The following is a 22,667-nucleotide window of genomic DNA, read 5'->3' as shown; positions in this document are numbered from 1 at the left end:
CTGATCTTTAAATCCACAGGAAGGAGCCTGCGCTTCCTCTCTGGGCAGGGCTGGCAGAGCCTGGCTTCATGCTGCTTCTCAGCGTGGTGACACCACCATCCGGGTGTTTGCAACAGAGCAACCATGTTCCTGGGCAGTACACAAGGACATGGTTTCAGGTCTAACACAGGAGCACTGACCCGCAGCCCAGGCCACGTGCACGATAGGGCTCAGAGGCAAGTGCAAATCCCAGTTCCTGTTTGGCAGGTAAAGGAGTTTCCCAGGGGATCAGCCACGCGCCAACCAGCCATCTCCTCCTGGGGCGGCCGCGGTGTCAAGCTGCAATTCTCTCACGAGACTTGGTGCTTGTCTTTGTCCAATGAGGCTAGAGGAAGTTTAACTTTCTCCAGTGCAAGCTCCCTGTGTCAGCAGCCAGGACAAGGCGAGAGCACCGCAGAGATAAAGGGTTATTTTAATGTTCGTATATACATGTGTACACAAAGTAATATTTTTTTGAGCAAAGCGAGATTTATTTAGGTCACAAATCTGCCCACCAGCCAGGAGAGGGGGCTCCAAGAGAGGAGGACGCACGCAATGCATTTTCTAGCTAAGAGGTCAGTTACAAGTCTCCCTGGACTGTCACAAACTGGGTGGCTCCAACAGGACTCCTAAAACGCGGGATGGAAAAATACCCGCGCATGCAAGAAGATGTGAATGGGCCACAAACTGGCTCCGCCTCCAGCCACAGTACTAGCTCTGGCCGCCCACCCGCCCACTCACCTGCCACCAAACGCAGGGCACCAGGAGAGCAGAGGGAGTTGAGGGTGCGGGGTGAGACAAAGCTTTAGAGTGGGTGGCAGGTCACAACCTGCGGTGCGAACGGGAAGGGGGCGCCTGGAGCGGGCCGCAAAGACTCTGGATCCCACCGCTCTGCCCACCGCGCAGCGGTCCTCCTCGGCCCACCCCTCGGCTCCTCTCCTCCCGGCCCTCGAGGGCGCACTGCGGCACTTCCCCGTCACAGCCGCGGCGCCCCAAGCGTTCTCATGCCCGGCTACTTCTTCTGGAGCAAAGAAAGAAAGAAATGGCAAACAACTGTGCAGCCCGTGCCTGGCCGGGCCGGTGAGAGGTCTGTGTGCTCTGGACCAGGGAAGCGCAGGAGAGCCCGAGCGCGCAGCGGACAGGTTCAGGGAGGCAGCCGCACACTGGCCCCGTGCCGCAGCCGGATGCGCACCGCCCAAGCCCCACCCCTGGCAGGCGGACCTTCGGGTTATTTTAATAACATTACCATGGTTGCCACGCCCACCCCATCCTGCACCTGAGATGTCCAAAGCACGGGGCAAAGAGCGGCACTCAAGCCCCGCCCAGTAGGAAAGGACAGCTCCGGCATTCCCCCCATACACCTTGCTTCTCTCTCACTTCATCCATGCTGCTTGCTTGAATTCTTCCTGGAGTGGAGACAAGCGCCCAGGCCAAGGCTAGTCGGGGGCTTGCACCCGTCCCCGCGGACCGCCTGTTTTTTCTCTCCCTACGGGCGGAAGCGCCCTCTCCCCGCCTGCCATCAGTTTTGAGTACCATCTCCACGTAGGCTGCAGAGCTACTGCCGGCCACGCAGTGCGGCAACACGGAGAAGTGACCTGGTTCATGGTCAGGGGCGGCCTGAAACTGGCTGTAGGGCGGAACCCGAGGAAGCGGGATCTGAATGCAGCCTGCCCTGGGAGGGCCCCGCACACCCCTACCCCACCCCATCCGGAGAGAAGTCACCTTTCACACAGAGAATCCCAGGTGGGAAGTAGAAACCAAGAGCTTGGAAGACCAGAAGGCTGGACCATCCGAATAGAAAAGGGATGTGCCAGCACCGGGCAAACAGGAGAGAAAGCAGGATAATCTGTTAGAAAGAAACTCCACCACCCCTCCCCCCAAGACAGTCACACTAGCACAACAAGAGGAGAGTAAAGGCAGGGATTCGGATAACATCAAATTCAAAGAACAGCCAACTGTTTGCACTCAGCATTTTCACTTGCTTGAAAAACAGAAAGAAAGAAGAAATGAAAACGGAGAAGAAAGAAGAAGAAAAAAAGGAATGGTGATAGGTACACACAGACTGGACAGAATACTAAATTCTCTATACCAGGCCCGATGCTGCTGTGCTCAGCCGGCATCACTATTCTTATTACAAACTCTGAGATCAAATTCAGTTCCATTCCACTGCTCGGTGCATTCAGCTGCCGTAAGGACAGATGGGTCTTTTCAAGTCTGTGTCCAGGGATACAGTATCAAAATCATCTACCCCTAGGGGGAGCATTCTGAGGCTGCGGGCTCAGCTGTTGCGTCCCACAGCGGAACGCCTGAGATCGAGTCCCACCTCCACTTCGGATCCAGCTTCCTGTTTATGTGCGCCCTGGGTGGCAGCAGGTGATGGACCCCTGGTGTCCACATGGGGACCCAGATGGAGTTCCAGGCTCTGGACTTAAGCTTGATCCAGTCCCAGCTATTTCTGGTATTTGGGAATGATCCAGCAGATAGAAGATCCACTGACTGCTTGCTTGTTCTCAATCTCTCTGTGTTTTAGATACAAAATAACCAGCCAGAGCTTTGGCACAATGGGATGCCAGTTTGAATCCTGGCTGCTCCACTTCCGATCCAGCTCCCTGCTAACGTGCCTGGGAAAGCAGCGGAAGAGGGCCCAAATATTTTGGCCTCTGAACCCAGGTGGGAGACTCAGAAGAAGCTCCTAACTCCTGGCTTCAGCCTGGCCCAGCCCTGGCTGTTGCAGCCATCTGGGGAGTGAATCAGTGGATGGAAGGTCTTGATCTCTCTCTCTCTCTCTCTCTCTCTCTCTCTCTAACTCTGCCTTTCGAATAAACAAATAAATTTTTTTCAAAAAAATTAACTTCAAAAAAGTCTCCAAGGATGTAATTAGTTTATTCTCTAACAGTCACGAAGTCCATACTATGTATACTCATTCACTCTACTCATTCTGCATGTTCTGGTGGGGGTGCAGGTAGGAAAGCCACAGACCTGAGTCACCGACCTGGGCCTGACTCCACTTGCTCACTCTGTGTGGTTGTTCCAATCATCGCGTCCACTTCCAGTGGAAGAAACGGAGGCCTGGACCGGTTTGGTAGCTTGCCCAGAGATACTGTGTAGTGGTGAAAGCCAGCTTTCCCCGGATGTGTGCACCCTACACCAACAGCCATCGAAGCACACAGTGTGCGTGCCCTGCCCCTCCTGATAACCTGCTCAACCAAAATGCTTCACTGAAGGCCAACGTTTCAGTGCAGACTGTCAACAACCATGACCGTTCCCACTGAGCTGCTCTGATGAGGATGGCAAAATCACACTTCATTTTCACGGAGATGATCTGTGGACAGCTATCCTGGACAAAGCTAAATGAAGCCAGACCAATGTCTGTTTTGGAAAAGGTTTTCCACAACACACATCTGAAGAAGTGAGCCCATTAGTCCAAGACGTCACACAAAGGCAGCCGGAATTCATTGTCTCTGATCAACATAACGCACATCACACGGGAACAAAGAGCTGGCTTCCCCACAAGGGGCTTTTACTCGCACTTGAGCCTGTGACTGAGACCAGACATGCACATTAAAGAGCTGCCTCGCGTGATTCCCAGGACCATTCACGCTGAGCTTCTGCAGACCCACTCACCCAGACCACCCCCTTTCCGACGTTTACTTTCCAAGCAGCAAATGAAAAGAGATTTTTTTTGTCCCCAATTGGTTGGGGGGGAAGAGATTAAGAAATGAAAGCCGCAGCCCTGATAGCATAGCTCCCTGGCACACAACAAGGGCAAGCGACTCTAAGAGGATAACCACCCAAAACAAAAACAAACAAAAAGCAAACCTGACAAACGCACAGGGCAGGGCGTGGGGATCCATCTGCTCCAAACCACATTTTCAGAACAGGAAGACATAGACAACAAACATTTTTCAAGGGGAAAAGGAGCTACAGGCCCTGGGAACTGAATTTCCCAAGCTGGTGGCAGGCCAGGTCCCATATCTGCTTTGGGCCCCCCCATCACGTTCTTGGGAGGCCTTGTTCATACAAGTTTATCTCTTCTATAAATGGCATCACCAAGGACTTCTCGTTAAATGTCCAGAAGCCGTAACACAGTCAAAAGCCAGGATTAAATCCTGTTATTTCATGGTTACCCTGGAAAAACGACAGGATCTGAATAATCTGGACCCATCCTCTTAATGGGCGAAGACTGAGAAAATTCAAAAAACAATTACTCCAGGACGGTAAGCAGGCTAACGATGTACTGGATGGGAAAACAAGTCATTTCCAACACACCTTCCGCGTACCTAACAATCAGTGCATTCATTTATTTATGAAGCCATATTAAAAAAAACACTTTTAGGCTCATCTCCAATTTCAAGAGGAGTTTGAAGAGAAGGTAAAAATCACTGTTTTAGAACTTACTGCAATGTGCCAAACATTGTGCTAGGAACTTTCACCTAGAGATTTTATTTTAAATCAAATACAGAACTCCGAGAGGCCCATCCTTATGCACTGTGTGCGAATGATTCGCTGCTGCTTGGTCAAGGGCCAAGTTCAACAAAAATGGACATTTTCAGCATGGCTACACTATGGCCCACTTTGGCTAGGACTCCAGAGATGCCTCAACAAGGCTGGCTCTCTCAGCTCTCATCCTACAGTCTGCAGTCTCAACAGGGAGGAATTAGCTCTCCAAGACGGTTCCACAACAGCAACGCCATCCAAGTCCAGAGAACTATTGTGGGTCTATTGAGTTGCAGGTGCTAAGGGGGTAGAGAACCTTGTGGAGAGGGGAGCTTAGCCAAACAGCTAACTCTTTACTCAGGGCTCCTGACCCTGGAAGGAGGCGGCAAGGGAACACAGGACTTCAGAGCCAGAGACCTGGAGGTGTGATACGGGCTTTGCAATTTACTGACGCTCTAATTTTATATAAATCGCTTATCCTTCCTGGGTACCGGTTTCTTTTTCTTTTTCAGCTTAGTATTGCATGAAAGCGGAGGGGAATAATGAAGTCTGTGTCCCATCACTTGGCGTCAACAATCACCAGCTCACAATTAAGCCTGGATTGTTGGTGCCTTAGTTGTCTATTATTGCCAAAACAGAGTACTCCAAAATTTAGTGGCTTAAAAGGAGAAGCATTTACTACGTCCCACTCTGTGCGTGTCAGGAATCTGGAGGCAGCTGGGAGGCTGGGGCCCAGGGCCACAGGCAGAAACGGCAGCCAGTTGAGAGCTCACGTGAGGCTAAGGCAGGGGTGACAATCTGCGGTCTGCAGGCCTCATTGGGCGCCTGGCCTGTTCGTATCAAACTTTACTGCAACTCAGCCATTCTTCTTCATTGGCACATTGCCCATGGCTGCCTTTGCAATGCAATGGGGAGAACTGAGTAGCTGTGATGGAGACTGCACGGCCCTAGCCTGCATACCTAAAATAGTTACCATCTTGTCCTTGACAGAAAAAGCTTGCCAACTCCTGGGTCCAACATGGCTTGCTCACATGGCTGTAGGCAGTAGGCCATACTCCTAGTCATGCAGGCCTCTCCGCTGGCTGCTTCCGTGTGCTCACAACCTGGCCAGCTTCCCAAGAGCAAGTGATTCAAGAGGAAGAAGGCAGAGGCCATCACGCATTTCCAATAACCACAGGAAAGACATAGCATCACTTCTGCAGTATTCCACTGCCTACGCACAACAAGCAGGATACAAAGTGGGAGGGGAGGGAAGGCTCACTGGTGGCCATCTTGAAGCTAACAACCATGGTTAGAGACCCTATTCCTTAATCAGTAAAAACAGGGCTTGGGACAGGGTCATTTCTGTAGTTTCAGTTCTAACATCTGACAAGGACATGTTGCAGGGAATTTGTGAGTCATTGTATTTTTGGGCTTTCATCATAGAATGTACCATTATCTCGTGGGATCCACAGGGGAATGGTTCCAAGACCTGCTGAGATACCAGAATCTGTGGATGCTCATGCATGAACAGGCAGAGCATTTGCATACAGTCTACCCATACCCCCCTGCAAATCCTGATTTTTAGATGACTTATGATACCTGAAACAACTAAATGCTATGTAGTTACTATTACTCAATGTTGAGAATATTGAAAAGAAAAATAAAACCTGTGTATAGGTTCAGTATGGCTGCAACTTTATTATTCTTTTAAAAATTCTGATCCTTCATTGATTAAGTCTAAGGATCTGAAACTCAAAAATAAAGACAAAATACTAAATATTTGTTGAATTCCAGTATCTGTGTTTTTAAATATTTATTTATTTATTTGAGACACAGTTATAGAGAGAGGGAGAAACAGAGAGAAAGATCTTCCATCCGCTGGTTCACTCCCTAGATGGCCACAACTGCTGGAGCTGGACTGATCTGAAGCCAGGAACCAGGAGCTTCTTCAGGGTCTCCCATGTGAGTGCAGGGGCCCAAACACTTGGGCCATCGTCCACTGCTTTCCCAGGCCATCAGCAGGGAGGTGGATTGGAAGTGGAGCAGCAGGGGCATGAACCAGCTCCCATATGGGATGCCAGCACCACAGGCAGAGGCTTAACCTGCTGTGCCACAGCACCTGTGCTATTATCTGTGTTTTCATTTTGACTTAGGTATGTGTTCTTCGTAATATTACTATTTACATCCCCAGAACTGTTACTAGTGTGAAGTGATTACTTTCCTTTAATTAGATAGTATTTCAACGAGTTCTTAAATCCAATCATTGCTTGTTTTCTGAATTCTGTTCTTAGGAGAAATAGAGAAATGACCGAATAGACAGTTATTAAGGATTTCCTTCACGAGTCTGTATTCCCTGGTTTATCAATCACTCTATTTTCAGCCCAATCTCTTCAGCCTTCATTCATCGCATGACACAATAGTCTGTCATATCCCCGGGATGGGACACCGCTGAAAACCAATGGAAAAATACTACTGTTTATTGTATTAAATAAAAGGTTTCCTAGTTGAGCAACTGGGGCCAGCATTGTGGTGCAGAACTAAGCCAGTGCCTGCAGCACCAGCATCCTATACGAGCGCAGGTTTGAGTCCCAACTGCTCCCCTTCTGTTCTAGCTCCCTGCTAAAGCATCTGGAAAGCAGCGGAGGGCGATCCAAGTGCTTGGGCCCCTGCACCCATTCAGGAGACCTGGATGGAGCTCCTGGATTTAGCCCGGCCCAACCCTGGCCACTGCAGCCACCTGGGGAGTGAACCAGAGAATGGAAGACCTCTGTGTCTCTTTCTCTGTAACTCTGAGTTTCAAATAAATAATTAAACACGACCACTAAAATCAAGCATGATTATATATATATATATATATATATATATATATATATATATATATATATGGTAAATAGCTAATAATGGTTTCCCACGTTTAATCTGCAAATATAAAGCACAGTAGCTAAGTACAAGGCCAAAGGACAGGAATGTAGTAAGAGAAAAAAAGCAGAGAGACTGAGTTTTCACCTAATGATGTTCATTTAATTAATGACTCATTCAAAACAAATTCGATGTCTGGGGGCCAATGGTTAAGCCACCACCTGCAGTGCCAGCATCCCATATGGGCGCCAGTTCTAGTCTCAGCTGCTCCTCTTCCCACGCAGCTCTGTATGGCCTGGGAAAACAGTAGAAGATGACCCAAGTGCTTGGGGCCCCTGCACCCACGTGAGAGACCTGGAAGAGGCTCCTGGCTCCTGATCAGACCAGCTCCAGCCACTGAGGCCATCTGGGGAGTGAACCATGAGATAGAAGACCTCTCTCTCATTCTGTCTTTCCCTCTGTCTGTAACTCTGCCTCTCAAATATATAAATAAATAAATAAATATAAAAAATTCTATGTCCAGAGTAATCCTGCTCAAGAGCTTCTTGTCTGGTAGTCACAGATGAATTATCTTCGACCTTGCTAAAGCTAACAGCACAATCTTTTAAAAAATAATGAACTACTTTTCCTATTGTGGTAAATGCAAATAACATAACACTTGCTACCACAGTATACAGTTCTGTTGTAATTAAATAGGAGAGTGCTTCAAAAAGATCATGGAAAATGCTTATTATAAAAACCAGAGATTCCATTTTTTTATACCAAAATACATTTGTCTTTTAAATTGTTTTCCATGAACTTTCTGAAGTATCTTCATGTATAATAAGCGTTCTGAAGCCTTTAAGGGATACATTTTTTCCTTACACACACAGGCGTATCTTAATGACATAAGCCCTTGCCACCACACTGAGAGTGGGGACCTGAGGTCTCAGTCCACGGACCGGCCCCTCCCACTCACTGTAGGACCTGTTGGTAGGGCAGCCAGGAAAATGCTGAATGTCACTCCGTCTCAGAGTCTACCCAATAGTTTCCAGAGGTAAAAATAAACCTGGCTCTTGTTCAGCCATGTCTCTTTCATCAGGGGAAAAGTGATGTAACAAATCTTACATTCTGCTTATAAAACAATCAATGAGATCAACAGCAACGTATGCAGATTGTTGACTGGGGCACACAAACATGATGGGAGGGCGGTCAAGGTCAGCAGTCTTCCTGTGACCTCGGGATTCCTGTCCCGTGAGAAGACTAAGCCCAGAGGGCAAGGCTACCCACCAGTGGTGAGCGAGGATCAGGATGGCTTCATGGCCCGAGTCTGTCGCCTGGCTTTCTGGCCCCCAAGCACAGGCCGTCTCAGGATTCCACCTGGCCTGACGTGGGGTCAGTTTATAGTCTCAGGGAGGTACCCTTGTTACTGACATCACTCTCAGGCTTTTTCAGAAGAAATTAGGATCTGGGCTTCATCAAGGCCCACGCACGGTACTCACAGCTAATTGCTCAGAACGTAGTCTCTTCCCCGGTGACCCCAGAGAGGCACATGACCTGTTTCCATTTTTGCCAGGGACTCTACTTTAGGACTTTTCTCTTTTTTTGGCCAAGGACGTCGTTTGTCATTTATTTACTACCCTGGCTTCTGAACTATGCATTGAGTCAACAACTCAGTTTGATTAAACAGAGATTTATCCCCCGTCTCCTGGGTACCAGGCCCTGTGCTGGGTGAGGCACTGCCCAGCCCCTGGGGAGCTCTCCCAGGACAGGCAGAAGCAGCACCAAGCAAAAGGGTCCAATGCACAGAAATGGGGACCGGTCCCCATGTCCCACAGTGTGGGGAAGGCTGTCCCCAGCTGGTAGGGTCAATGAGACTGGCCGCAGAGCACAGGTCCCTGGGTAGCCAGAGCTGCAAATGAGCAGGAGGGCTGGGGATCCTGCTAGGACCAAAGGTGAGAGGAAGAATGCTGCCTGAGGACCATGACAGGCACAGGAGCCGACATCTGTTAGCGCGTTAGTTGTTAATCGTATTTAAAGAAGGCTGTCCTTTATCAACTGGGAAGAAATCTGCCAGAAATGCCCTGCAAACAGCTAGCAGACCCCACCAGGAGAACTGTTCTGAAAACTCCCTGGCACAGGCACAGGTTGAGAACAATGCCTGCTGCTTGGTCCCTCTACCTCACTGCCCATGGCTACTCTCCTCGCTGCCATTACTGTGGTCTGGCTGGGTTAGGGTCATGCAAACAGGTGGGCCTGCTACAGAGGTGTGATCCTGACTCACCCATCAGGGGACCACTGTCTCCCGGGGGGCCCCTCTCCTCCGGCACCACCCAGTTACAGCTGTGGGTCATGTAGTGTCTCATCTCAGCCGCACTTGGAACTTCCGAGGTGGGCCCCGCTGTCGGCAGGCCCACGGGAGTGTGGGGGAGACCATAACACAGCCAAGTCAAGTTACCTACCTGCACAGGGCTGAGAAAAACCACTGGACACAGAAAGAAAGAGAGAGGTCAGCTCAGACCTATCCCCTGCAAACATTACAAACTTTGGGTCACCTTTCCTTGGATGGAGACCAGCCCTGGACCTGCAGTGGGGCCCTAGCAGATGGACCACCCCTTGTCCAAGGGCTCGGGCTCTGGCACTGCTGCCCACTGGTTTTCTTACAAGTCAGCTCTGGGGCCAGTGTTGCAGCACAATGGGTTGAGTAACTGCCTGCAGGGCCATCATACAGCTGTGAGTCTAATTGGAGATCCTCTGAAAGTAATCTGGCCTTTCTATCCGGCATGTTTTACTGTGGAAAGTTTGACTACAATGTGTCCTGGTGAAGATGGTCAAGTCTATTAGGAGTTCTATGTGCTTCCTGTACTCGGATGTCCCTTTCTTTCTACAAATTAGGGAAATTTTCTGTTATTATTTCACTAAAAAGGTTTTCTAATCCTTTCTCTCTTTCCACGCCTTCAGGAACTCCTAGCACCTGTATGTTGGGTTGTTTGACAGTATGCTATAGATTCCCAACAGTGTTTTTTAGTTTTCTAATTTCTTCTTGTGTTTGGTCTGACTGTATAATTTCTTGTGGTTTGTCTTCTACATCAGATATTCTTTGTTTAGCTACACTGATTCTGTTGTGAAGGCTTTCCACTGCATTTCTTTTTTTTCTTTTTTTTCTTCCTTTTTTGACAGGCAGAGTGGACAGTGAGAGAGAGAGACAGAGAGAAAGGTCTTCCTTTTGCCGTTGGTTCACCCTCCAATGGCCACCGCGGTTGGCATGCTGCGGCCGGCGCACCATGCTAATCCGATGGCAGGAGCCAGGTGCTTCTCCTGGTCTCCCATGGGGTGCAGGGCCCAAGCTCTTGGGCCATCCTCCACTGCACTCCCAGGCCACAGCAGAGAGCTGGCCTGGAAGGGGGGCAACCGGGACCGAATCTGGTGCCCCGACCGGGACTAGAAACCGGTGTGCCGGCGCCGCAAGGCGGAGGATTAGCCTAGTGAGCTGCGGCGCCGGCCTTCCACTGCATTTCTTATATGTCCTATTGAATTCTTCATTTCATTTTGATTTCTCTTTAAGATTTCAAATTCATGGGAGAAATTTTCTTTCATGTCAAGTATAGATTTCATTAGTTCGTGCATCTGCTTCTGATTACTTCTAAGTAATCTTGTGATCGATTTTTTTGAATTCCATTTCTGCAATCTCATCTTCACAATCTAGTACTGAAGTGTTGTCGTCATGTACTGAAGAGGGTGTCATGTTTTCCTTATTTTGGTATCTTGAATTGGTGCATTTGTTACTCAGTATTTGTGGAGATACTCATTGGTTTGTTTTTTCGCTCTGGTGGCTTTTATCTTTGGACTATGTGTGGATTAGTGGAGTGTCTGCTTTCAGGGAATGCCTAGAGCCCTGTGGTGGGTGTGGCCAGGGAGCTCTGTTCAGTGCTCCAGGGTGAAGGGCATGTCTGAGGTGACACACCCAGGTTTGGTGTGGTAAATCAATCTCTCTTTTTTTTTAATCAGAGGGGAGGTTTGTTCTTGTCTGTTGTCCTAGACTCAGTTGAGCTCCTCTCCTCACAGAAGACCAGTGCCTGGGGGCTAGCACCAGTGCGTGCTCTGCCACAAGGACCACACTAAGGATCTGTGCAGTGCCCAGTATAAGCCCAGATTCCCCAGCCATGTCTCTGACCAGGTAACCAGGGAGCCCTGAGCCCATGGAGCCTCCCACAGTGACAGCCCAATGTCCCAGCCACACCCCTGAGTCCTCTCAAACAGCCTGTGTGTGTTTTCACAGTCCTGGCACACAAGCCTCCCACAGTCACCAGCACCCAGCCCCTAGTCTGCTCTCGCCACCAGACTCAGGAGTCTCCACTCTGTCGGTTGCCTGGCGTGGACGTGAGCTGGTGTAGCTGTAATGTGTGTCCAAAATGGTGCCTGCTCTCTATTAACTTGTTACAGGATGCTGTTGCATGGTGATTGGGCAGAGAGAAATGTGCCCCCTCTTTGTTTTTTCTCCTCTAGTCTGGCAGGTACACTATCTCCCACGGGGCTCCAAGCCGAATTCCCTCTACATTCTTCCTGCAGCTGTTGTCAGTGGCTTGGGCTGCTGCAGATGGCCTCACCTCGCTTTCCATGCTGGTGGGGAGGCTCTTGGCTGCTGGAGTCCTAAGTTGTGGGTGTCCATACCCTTCACGCAGATCCACTGGGGCCTCCAATTTGCAGAGTTTCCTCTGCTGTTTTCTCCCTAACTCTTCCCTGAGACTGAACTCTTTCCACTTTTTTTTTAAACTGTCATCTCCTAGACTAGAGCAGCAAGCTCCCTCCCTATTCCACCATCTTAATCCCCTCCCCCTTAATTGGCTCTTAACATGCCTGAGCATTCAATAAATCAATTTGAGAAGAAAGAAAGGGCATCACTAGGTTGATATTTACTGTCTAGACTTCTTCCTAAAGGTCTCGGCCACCAAAGCCGGCTCATCTGAAAATGCCCTTTGCAGAGCAAACTTTGACTTCCCCAGCTTGCCTCTCACCTTCGCGTCTATTTGATTTGCCTACATATTTGGAAACACCACATAGCTTCCATACAGATACCCCAAAAAACTCCATTTCTGGTACATTTCCTTTCCACATTTGTCCTAGAATCTCCCCTCTCCCCCACAACCACACACGCTGCCCACCACCAGCTGAGCCCCAGGACTCCTGCATTATAACCACTGGCACTGCTGGTTCCACAGTCCACTGAATTCGGTCTTACAATTTGTAGAACTAAACAGGGAGGTGCAAAAAGCGTCAGGCAGCAGAAATTGGTCTAGAACTTGTGCATTCTTGGCACTCAGCTACCTGGCCAGCCTGGGTTCCGACTTTGTTTGGAGAGGGCGGGGCTTGGGGAAACAGGGGTTGGGGCAGCAGGAGGAGGGGTTGGGGCCCCCATCTTGGAATCAGGAAATCATAATGTTCAGGAGCTGCATCTAAGAACCTGCACTTCCTGAAGTTTTATATTTGAAATGCACCATCCTATGGAAGAAATGTGTGATGACTTCAATTTCTCCATCCTACTTTGTCCATAGAACAGGAACTGAGTTAAAAGCAGCGACAGAAATGGAAACACTGCATGGCAATTACTCCTCAGTATTACAAGCTTCTACTGAGGGCAACAACTTCTTGATGGCAAGTGTTGACCTCCGGCAACTCACCAGGAGGAGCCCCGCGACAGGCCGGGTATTAGTGGGATTTATTCCTAGATGTGTTTTTATTAAGTGCTCTGTGATCCAGGCCCACACACCGGCCAGGGTAGCTAGCAGAAGGGAGGAACCCGGGACCCAAGGCCACACTGAGTTACAAAGCAGGCAAGTGTCAGGTACGAGAAAAAGGAGGGAAAATTCTGTGTCCTAAAACGGTGGCAGCTCAGCAAGTGGACCCCAAACGTCACTGGTTAGTGGGAGTTTTCACAAAGTCCTAGACTGCCCAGGACCTCCTGGGCCACCAGGGAGATGAGAGTCCACGTGTGTGGCTGGGGGTGGCACAGACTACAGCCCTGTATCGGTGCTGGCCGCGCAGGGACCGGGGACTGCACCAGGGGGCCAGCCACTGCGCTTTCTGCCCAGCTCTGACCTGGGACTTTTATCCTGAGCTGGAGGATTTAAAGAAACAGAAAAGACGCACAGACAGGGAGGGAGGAATGCTCCTCCTGGGTTTGCAGGGCCCTAGGGAATCCTGACGCCGGCACGCACCGTCGCTGCCGCCAAGCCCATGGCCGGACACGACCAAGTGGCACACGCAGGGCAGGGTGACGTGCCTGTCCAGCAAGCCCAAGGAGGTGAGTTTAAATACATCTCCCACTTGCAGGCAGAGCGTGCCTGAAGACGGGGGTGGGGGGGTGGGGGGGTGTCTCCGAGCTGAGATGAACTGAGCGGCTGTGTAGCCACATCCAGGACAAACACAGTGGCCCACGGCGCCCCCAGTGGCACAGCCGGCAGAACTGTAGCAAGCATTTCCCATCAATGTATCTGCGAGCGTGGGACATGTTGATAATATCCACTGTCAATTTTAAAAACCTGTTTTTATAGACGAACATGCAATAGCTAAAAATCCTGAGCGGAAAGCTTAACTGACACGTGCAGGGTCTCACCTTGAGCTGGATTTGCACACAGCAGCAAGGAAGTTGCTTCCCCATCTACAAAATATCCCCAGAGGGGGCCAGTTTTGTGGTATAGCCAATTAATAACTTACTAAGTGGTCACCTGCAGTGCCAGCATCCCATATGAGCACTGGCTCAAGTCCCAGCTGCTCCACTTCCAATCCAGCTCCCTTCTAAAGTGCCCGGGACAACAGCAGATGGCGCAAGTACTTGGGCCCCTGCCACCCATGTGGTAAACACAGCTGGACTTTAAGCTCCAGGGTTTGGCCTGACCCAGCTCTCGCTGTTGCAGTCATTTGAGGAGTGAACCAGTAGATGTAAGATCTCTGTCTCTTCCCCCACTCCCTGTTCGGTTTCTCTGCCTTTCAACTATAAATACGTATTTTTTTCTAAAACAAAAATTACCAGAGATAAAGCCTGATGAACTGCAACTCTTGCAGGGACAATAGTGTACAATTATTTTTCTGCTTACATAGGCCCTAAAAAGCTTCAGATGCCATGTGCACAGAATTTTAAATAGGCATCCAGGATTTTTCATCATAAATTAAACAGCTGCAAAAATGTATCTTCTAGCATCTGGCAAATATTGACACTTCAACTATGAAGCCTTTTTTTTTTTGACAGACAGAGGACAGTGAGAGAGAGACAGAGACAGAGAGAGAAAGTCTTCCTTTTCTGTTGGTTCCCCCCCAAGTGGCTGCTACGGCCAGTGCGCTGCAGCGATCCGAAGCCAGGAGCCAGGAGCCAGGTGTGAAGCCATTCTTTTAAAGATACTGAGGCATTCTAACTATTGTGGCGATGCTCTAGCTATCATCACCTATTTAAAAAACGAACATGACCACACTCTTGTTAATAAAATTTTTGTTTTTCCCTTTTCCTGCTTTGAAATTATATTTTCTATTTCTCCCAAGATATGCTATCCATATACACGCATGTGTGTATCTATCCCTTGCATGTCTGTGAAGCACTCTCACGTTGCTGTAGTAACAGACTCCTAAACTGCAGCCTCAAATCCTTTCAGAATTTCCCAGGATACAAAGGCTCACTATTGAGCGTTTAAAAGGACTGACTGGGCTGGCGCCGTGGCTTAACAGGCTAATCCTCTGCCTTGCGGCGCCGGCACACCGGGTTCTAGTCCCGGTTGGGGCGCTGGATTCTGTCCCGGTTGCCCCTCTTCCAGGCCAGCTCTCTGCTGTGGCCCGGGAGTGCAGTGGAGGATGGCCCAAGTCCTTGGGCCCTGCACCCGCATGGGAGACCAGGAGAAGCACCTGGCTCCTGGCTTCAGATCAGTGCAATGCGCCGGCCGCAGTGGCCATTGGAGGGTGAACCAACGGCAAAAAGGAAGACCTTTCTCTCTCTCTCTCTCACTGTCCACTCTGTCAAAAAAAAAAAAAAAAAAAAAGGACTCATTGGTTATTTGAAGCATTGCTGCTGCAAAAATGACTAAAAACCGCACACACATTTTGACGAGCCATTATGAAGCAGAGTTCTGGATACACTTGAGAAATGCCTCCCTTCGGGGAACAGAGTTGGTCTTGGTGGGCAGGAGACTGGGCGCCTGTGTCAGAAGCAGCTCAGCCCATGGCACCCTGCCTTTTTTTTTTTTTTTTTTTTTGACAGGCAGAGTGGACAGAGAGAAGGGTCTTCCTTTTGCCGTTGGTTCACCCTCCAATGGCCGCCGCGGCCGGCGCACTGCGGCAGGTGCACCGCGCTGATCTGAAGCCAGGAGCCAGGTGCTTCTCCTGGTCTCCCATGGGGTGCAGAGCCCAAGCACTTGGGCCATCCTCCACTGCACTCCCTGGCCACAGCAGAGCTGGACTGGAAGAGGGGCAACTGGGATGGCACCCTGCTTTTTAAGAGGTTCTCTGCCACCCTGCAGGTTTCATCCCGGGAACGGGGCACAAGGCAGGTAGGCTCAAGACAGGACAGAGGTGCGCCTTTCTTCTGCCAGGTGGGAGGCAGGAACAGGACAAGGAGAGGCGGCACAGACAGGGGAAGCAGCAGGACACTGGGGTTCAGGAAAGCGCTGGGATGAGCGGAAGCTGAGCATCTGAAAACTGAGTTCGTTCACGTGGGCTGTGCCTGCGAACCCCCTGCACAGTCTGAGGGGCCTGGCCGTACCCAGGGCGATGATCCGCCCACCCCTCGGATTCATCCCACCTCTCTGCCCCTCCCCCAGGGCCTCTCAGATGAGCCAATGCTTTCGAATACTGACTGGGTGTCAAAGGAGCAACGTGTGGGTTTGTCCTGTATTCCTGGGGCTGCTCTGGCCCTCCCTGAGGGACTCACACGGCTCACTTGGCCTGGCCTGACAACTTGGGCCTCCACGCCTGGTCCACGGCCTCATGCTCAAAGACCCCTGAAGTGGAAACAAGCATCTCTCTAGCAACTTCACGTGCTGCTGACATTTTTGTGTGTTTTCTTTAAACACAAATGCACGTGGCTATTTGCAGAAAAGGAGGTGGAAGGAGGAGGGGGCGGGCACGGAAGAGGCACCTGCAAATGCCTGGAAAGGGTCTAAGAGAATTCAAGGAATTATCAAACGACCAATGTGATGGCAGGCTACACACACACACACACACACACAGACACACACACCCAGCACTGAGAGATCTTTCTCTAAAATGCACAGTCACAGAATTTTATAATACAGATACGCTGTAATTTACTTAACCCCTCTCCTACTGAGAAATTTCATCATCTCAGATTTTTGCTTTTAAAATGTTGTAAAGGCTGTATTTTGGTATACTCTGCAGATACAACCAAAACAAGAGTTACTTAATGTTCCGGAATAATCTCAACTTCGATTCGACCGTACTCTAGAAAGGCTGCCCCCACTTTCACCTCTCTCTAGCACATACAAAAAAAAGTCCATTTCCCTATATGCAAAGAGGATGGGGCTCTCCGCAATTCTCTGATAGAAGAGGCGCAGGGCAGAACCTCCCTGGGGCTGGAAGCTACCTTTCTTTCATTCTCAGCGGGACTGAACATCTCTTCATGTTCAACTGCTGGTCCCTGGACTCACCTTTTTATGAACCGTGGAAACATGTTTTGAGTTCAAGACTAACTCTTTGCCCCATATGAAATTTCTTCCCCAGCCTGTCCCATTTATCTTTTGAGTTGACTTGTGTTTTGCCAAATAGAAGTTTTACATCGTGCTGATCGGCGTCTGACTGTGGCTTCTGTCCTCACGTGGAAGGCATTTCTGGCAGGAGGGTATACACAGGCTTTTCATACACTGCTTTTTGGTTCAAGTTTTGAACATTTAAAGCTCTCAACGATGTGAATTTGGGGATGGGGGTTTATAAAGAAGGAGGTGCAACAAAGCACGGTAATCTCCCCAAACAGCTGCTCGTCACCAAATCGTGGAACAAGTGATCCTTCTTTCCACTGACACAAACTGTCCCTTGCATCATCCACTGGCTCCCCCGTGTGAACTCTGCTCTGTCGCACGCACCCGTCCACTTCTCTAACTCCAAACGCACCTGCTGTAAGGGGCGTGCTGCTCACAATGCATTTTAACATCTGGCACAGACATTATCTCCAGTTTTTTTTTTCTTTTCCAAAAGTTTCCTTGCTATTCTCAGATGTTTATTTCTACATACTTGGCACTGAGATTGAACATTCTGATTCTAGGAGAGTTTTTAAAAAGTATTTTTCATAGCAAAAATCTGTATTGTTTTCAGAAGCTACCATTTGAAGGCTTTATATTTGGTTTTTCTCCCTGAAAATGGTTGTTTTTGCTTCACTCATCTTTTCTAATTGGTTACTCCTTACGAAAGGCAATAAATGATTTTAGGTAAGCATGGTAACCTGCCTCCTTACCCGGGGTCTGACCATGGGGAAAGATCCTGACCCCCGGGCTGGCCCACACGTGGCTCACAGGGCCCCGCCAGCCGCCAGCCTCCAGCCTCCGCCACAAGCCCCACTCTGATGGAAGGTCAGCTTTTCCTTCCCTGACTCTGATTACGAGTGCTCTTCTGGGGTCACCCCACCCACTCAGCAGTGGGGACTACTCCAGTGTGGGGCTCTTCACCTGGGACACTGCCCTCGGAGTCCTGGCTTCTGTCACAGGGTCAGCTCGGGTAGCCCCTCCTCCCAGATCCCCAAACACCAGGATATTCCTGAGTGTAGTGGGTGGCAGGTCAAAGAGACTGTGTGGGTCAACCAGGTCCTGGACCAGGACAGGGGCCTCTTAGGTGCCATGCCTTCCCGGTTCCCATGCCTCCCTTCAGTTCCCATGTCCCTGGAGATAAGCAGCTTGGGCCAACTAGCAACCTCTGCCTCTCTGTTGTCGCTCTCCTACAAGCAATCACCCAAGTGGTGAATTCAGCAAGACTCGTCCCCCGCCCCCTTCACTGTGTTGGTCTCTGGTAGAACATGGAAGTCACTGACAAAGTTTTTCCTTTCACGGCCATGTGGGTGCGTTTACCACATGGTCTCATTTCTCCTTGTCTGCAGGGTACTTCTCGGGGTTTCTTTTACTTTCTTCTCCTCCCTTAATGTTTCTTTACAAGACAGCATTTTATAAACTGTGGGGAGCCATGCTGGGGTGATGCTTACGTATCTCTGCTTGTTCTCTGGCTGAGTGCTAGGTTGGCCTGCTAACAGTGACTCCTCGGAACTGTGTTTCCTGTCACTTGCTGAAACACACCCAGTTGTCAAAACAGCTGCTCTTACCTGCTGCTTGAGCGCCTCCAACGACTCGAATTCCAGCCTGGCCAGTTTCATCTGGATATGCCGGGGCTTATCAGGTATGGCAAACGCGAGGATGAACTTCAAAGCCAGGAGTGCATGCTGAAACAAAGAAAAACACACACTGACGTGCTGCAGCAGACCGGCTGTGCAAGGAAGCAAACCGGCACCCAACCACCCGGGTCCTTCGCAATTTCCTTTTGTTTTGCTTTTTTGTTGTTGTTGTTTTTGTTTTTTTTTATAGAAAGCTTTTAAAAATATAAATTTATTAAGTACAACTTTTTAATTCTAGTGGTTCTTCCCCCCATACCCACTCTCCCACCCCCAAACCATCCCACCTCCTACTCCCTCTCCCATCCCATTCTTCATTAAGATTCATTTTAATTATCTTTATATACAGAAGACCAACTCTATACTGAGTACAGATTTCAACAGTTTGCGCCCACACAGACACACAAAGTATAAAGTCCTGCCGGCGCCGCGGCTCACTAGGTTAATCCTCCGCCCTGCGGCGCCGGCACACCGGGTTCTAGTCCTGGTTGGGGCATCGATCCTGTCCCGGTTGCCCCTCTTCCAGGCCAGCTCTCTGCTGTGGCCAGGGAGTGCAGTGGAGGATGGCCCAAGTGCTTGGGCCCTGCACCCCATGGGAGACCAGGAGAAGCACCTGGCTCCTGCCATCGGATCAGCGCGGTGTGCCGGACGCAGCGTGCTACCGCGGCGGCCATTGGAGGGTGAACCAACGGCAAAAGGAAGACCTTTCTCTCTGTCTCTCTCTCACTGTCCACTCTGCCTGTCCAAAAAAAAAAAAAAAAAAAAAGTATAAAGTCCTGTTTGAAGACAAGTTTACCGTTAATTCTCAGTACAACTCATTAAGGACAGAGGTCCTACATGGGGAGCAAGTGCACAGTGACTCTTGTTGTTGATTTAACAATTGACACTCTTATTTATGACGTCAGTGATCACCCGAGGCTCTTGCCATGAGCTGCCAAGGCTATGGAAGCCTCCTGAGTTCACAAACTCTGACGTTATTTAGAGAAGGCCATAAGCAAAGTCAGGCATTTTGTAATTAGTTATCATTGGCCTGAAGAGCATCAAAGGCTAGCCGGCTGGTGAGTTACATCTAGACTACCTCACTGTGGCCTGTACAGTAACTTTGACCCATTTGTTTTATTCCCACCCACCGACAGCAAGTGTTTTATCAAAACATGTTTTATCAAAAAAATACCCTCCATGTTTTATCAAAAAAATCAAGTTTATTTCCCAAGAAAACATTTTTCTATGTGTGCCTTAATTCCGAGTGCACAACCACTCTGGGCTCTGGGCTTTAGGCTGACTTGGATGGAACCCACATGGTCCTCAGCCTAAGGTCCCCTGAGTCTCGATGTCCTCATTAGTGACTGGCTCAGTTCCTTTCGTGCTATGATAATCAATGTGAATACCGATTGGCTGACTGTGATTCATGATGACCTTACACTGCAAACTCCATGCCCCATAGGGCAGGTTCACAGAACGCAGAGTCTATCAGTATGATCTGGGAAACACCAAACCTGGCCATTCTGGTTCCCATCTCCACCAGCACCCTGCGCAGGCGCTCTGTTACAGAATGGTGAGACTTGTAACTGAGCCAACGGCACTGACCCATGGGTATTCCTGCCTCTCCGATGTGCAGCCTCCACCTACTGATGCTTCCCCAAACCTAGCACCTTCTTTGGGATCCAGGATCACCTTCTCCCCCCAACCCCGCACCCGACACCTCAACAGTCACAAGAGTCCGGCTGCTTCTGGGATGGCGCTGTGGATGGCTACGTATTAAAAGCTGTGAATTTTTTAAGCTAAGAAATAATTAAAAAGGTATTAAGAAAAATGGATGAAGGAGAAGGAACAGCCTTTAAGAAATGTCATGCTGAATTACCGACAAAGGAGATAGCTGAAAAATGCGAATCCTTTACTGTGATGTTTTCCAAAGGACAATGAGGGATACATGACAAGTGTTAATCTCAGGGAAGAAGCACGGACCACTGAGGAAATCAGCACCAGGCCAGGCCAGCCGCCATTCCATCAGAGAACTGGAAAACCAGGGCCGGCCACGCACTGCTGGGTATTCACAAGACACCTGGAGAGGATCGGGGACAGGCGGCCTTCACCTCAATGTCATGGCCACGGCCAAAGACGACACTGCAAGGGACTTGCTAGAGATCTGCAGCAGGAAAAACAGGGAGGCGAGACAGCACAGACCAAGCGACACCCGCTGGAATTCTGAGCTGGAGGAACTGAGCTGACAGGGACCCGGTTGTGACCAACAAGGAGAAATGAATTATTCAGAAAAGGCTCAACTTCACCAGCCTTTCTTAATATTAAAATACTGAGATACAATTTTTTTTTTATTTGACAGGTAGAGTTACAGACAGTGAGAGAGAGAGAGAGAGAGAGAGAAAGGTCTTCCCTCCGTTGGTTCACTCCCCAAATGGCTGCTATGCTGATCCGAAACCAGGAGCCAGGTGCTTCTTCCTGGTCTCCCATGCGGGTGCAGGGCCCAAGCACTTGGGCCATCCTCCACTGCTATCCCAGGCCATAGCAGAGAGCTGGCCTGGAAGAGAAGCAGCCGGGACTAGAACCTGGCACCCATATGAGATGCCGGTGCTGCAGGCGGAGGATTAACCTAGTGTGCCACGGCGCTGAGATATAATTTTATACCTTCCGTGGAAATATTAGGTCATGACCGTACTCAAATTAGTGGCTGGAAATAAATTTCAGGTGTTTTTCAGAAACTGTGAGGCCTTAAGTGGCTAGACCCCCACGGTGAGCAGGTCACCAGCCCCCTCCATTCTCCTAACAAATCTGTCCCTATTACATCTTCCCCAGCGCCCTGGTGGGAAACTGGGAAGCCACCCTGCGAAGGAAGGCTAGGCGTGTTGGTGGCAAGGCACCTGGGAAGCATGGCAGCTCTTCTTCGGGAGCAGGACAAGGCCACGGGCATGTGGATGGTGTGGTTTCCACGCGGGACGTTCACGAATCTCCCCTGTGGAGCAGGGGTCTGGCGCAGCAGCGTCCGTCTCCGCCTGCGACGCCTGCTTTACGTCCTCACTCCTCTGCCTCCGACCCCGCTGCCCACAGTGCACATCCCGGCAGGCAGCAGGCAGAGGCTCATGCTGCTTCCCTGCCGCCCAGACTGAAACCACGCAACCTGCAGTTCAGAGAACTGGGCCTTTTGATTGGAGTCCGAGTGTGAAAGAAGTGGAGGGAACTGGTCACTTGGCATCCATTCGTTCTGCCGAAAGGTGGGGCCAGCCTGCTCACCTGGAGCTGCCATCCACCACTCCCTAACCACCCCTCAAGTGCCAGGCTATTTCCTCTCACCGTTTCTCAAACATTTATTTATCAGAGAGATACAGCCACAGTAGAGAGAGAGACAGACAGAAAGGTCCTCCATCCACTGCTTCACTCCCCAAATGCCTGCAACGGACGGAGCTGGGCCGATCTGAAGCCAGGAGCCAGGAGCTTCTTCTGGGTCTCCCATGTGGGTGCAGGGACCCAAGGACTTGGTCCATCCTCTACTGCCCTCCCAGGCCATTAGCTGAGAGCTGGATCAGAAGAGAAGCAGCCAGGACTCAAACCAGTGCCCATATGAGATGCCGGCACTGCAGGCAGTGGTTTTACTCACTGCACCAAGCAGCGCCGGCCCCTGGCTGATTAATCGGCTGGTGTTCGCAAATTCTTTCTCTCCACCCACACTCCCCTGCCCTCACCAGGTCTCGGCAAACAGCCGTGAATACTTGGGAGTGGGGTGGGAAGACAGCACAGTGGAGACACGAACAGCTGCGGCGGCGGACGAGCTTCCAGGAAGAGGGAGAAGCACAAAGGCCCTACGGTCCCCTCTGTGGCCAGGGAAGGATGAATGAGACCTGCCCCACACCCACCCCTTCTTATTCCTGGTTTCTTTCACACAGGACCCTGAATTTAAGTTGTTGTCACAACGGATGAAGGAAATCATGTGCTCCATGCAAGAAACCTAAGTAACATTTACAACACTGTGTATCAAAAAGATCAATTCTTAAAATAGTTTAGATTTCCCACA

At 50.0% G+C, this 22,667-nt stretch overlaps 1 protein-coding gene across 1 annotated transcript in view; it reads right to left on the bottom strand.

Moving 5' to 3' along the window:
• ANO10 (anoctamin 10) overlaps positions 1-22,667 on the bottom strand; it is a 198,596-nt gene that overhangs the window by 26,584 nt on the left and 149,345 nt on the right. The window contains exon 12 of the mRNA XM_062200614.1: positions 18,578-18,694. Within this exon, the coding sequence (XP_062056598.1) occupies positions 18,578-18,694 (117 nt within the window). The remainder of the gene's footprint in view (positions 1-18,577; positions 18,695-22,667) is intronic.

This window comes from Lepus europaeus, chromosome 9, assembly GCF_033115175.1.
Source record: "Lepus europaeus isolate LE1 chromosome 9, mLepTim1.pri, whole genome shotgun sequence".
NCBI classification, from domain to species: Eukaryota; Metazoa; Chordata; class Mammalia; order Lagomorpha; family Leporidae; genus Lepus; species Lepus europaeus.
The sequence above is the reverse complement of the archived record's forward strand: the minus strand, read 5'-3'. Positions and strand labels throughout refer to the sequence as shown.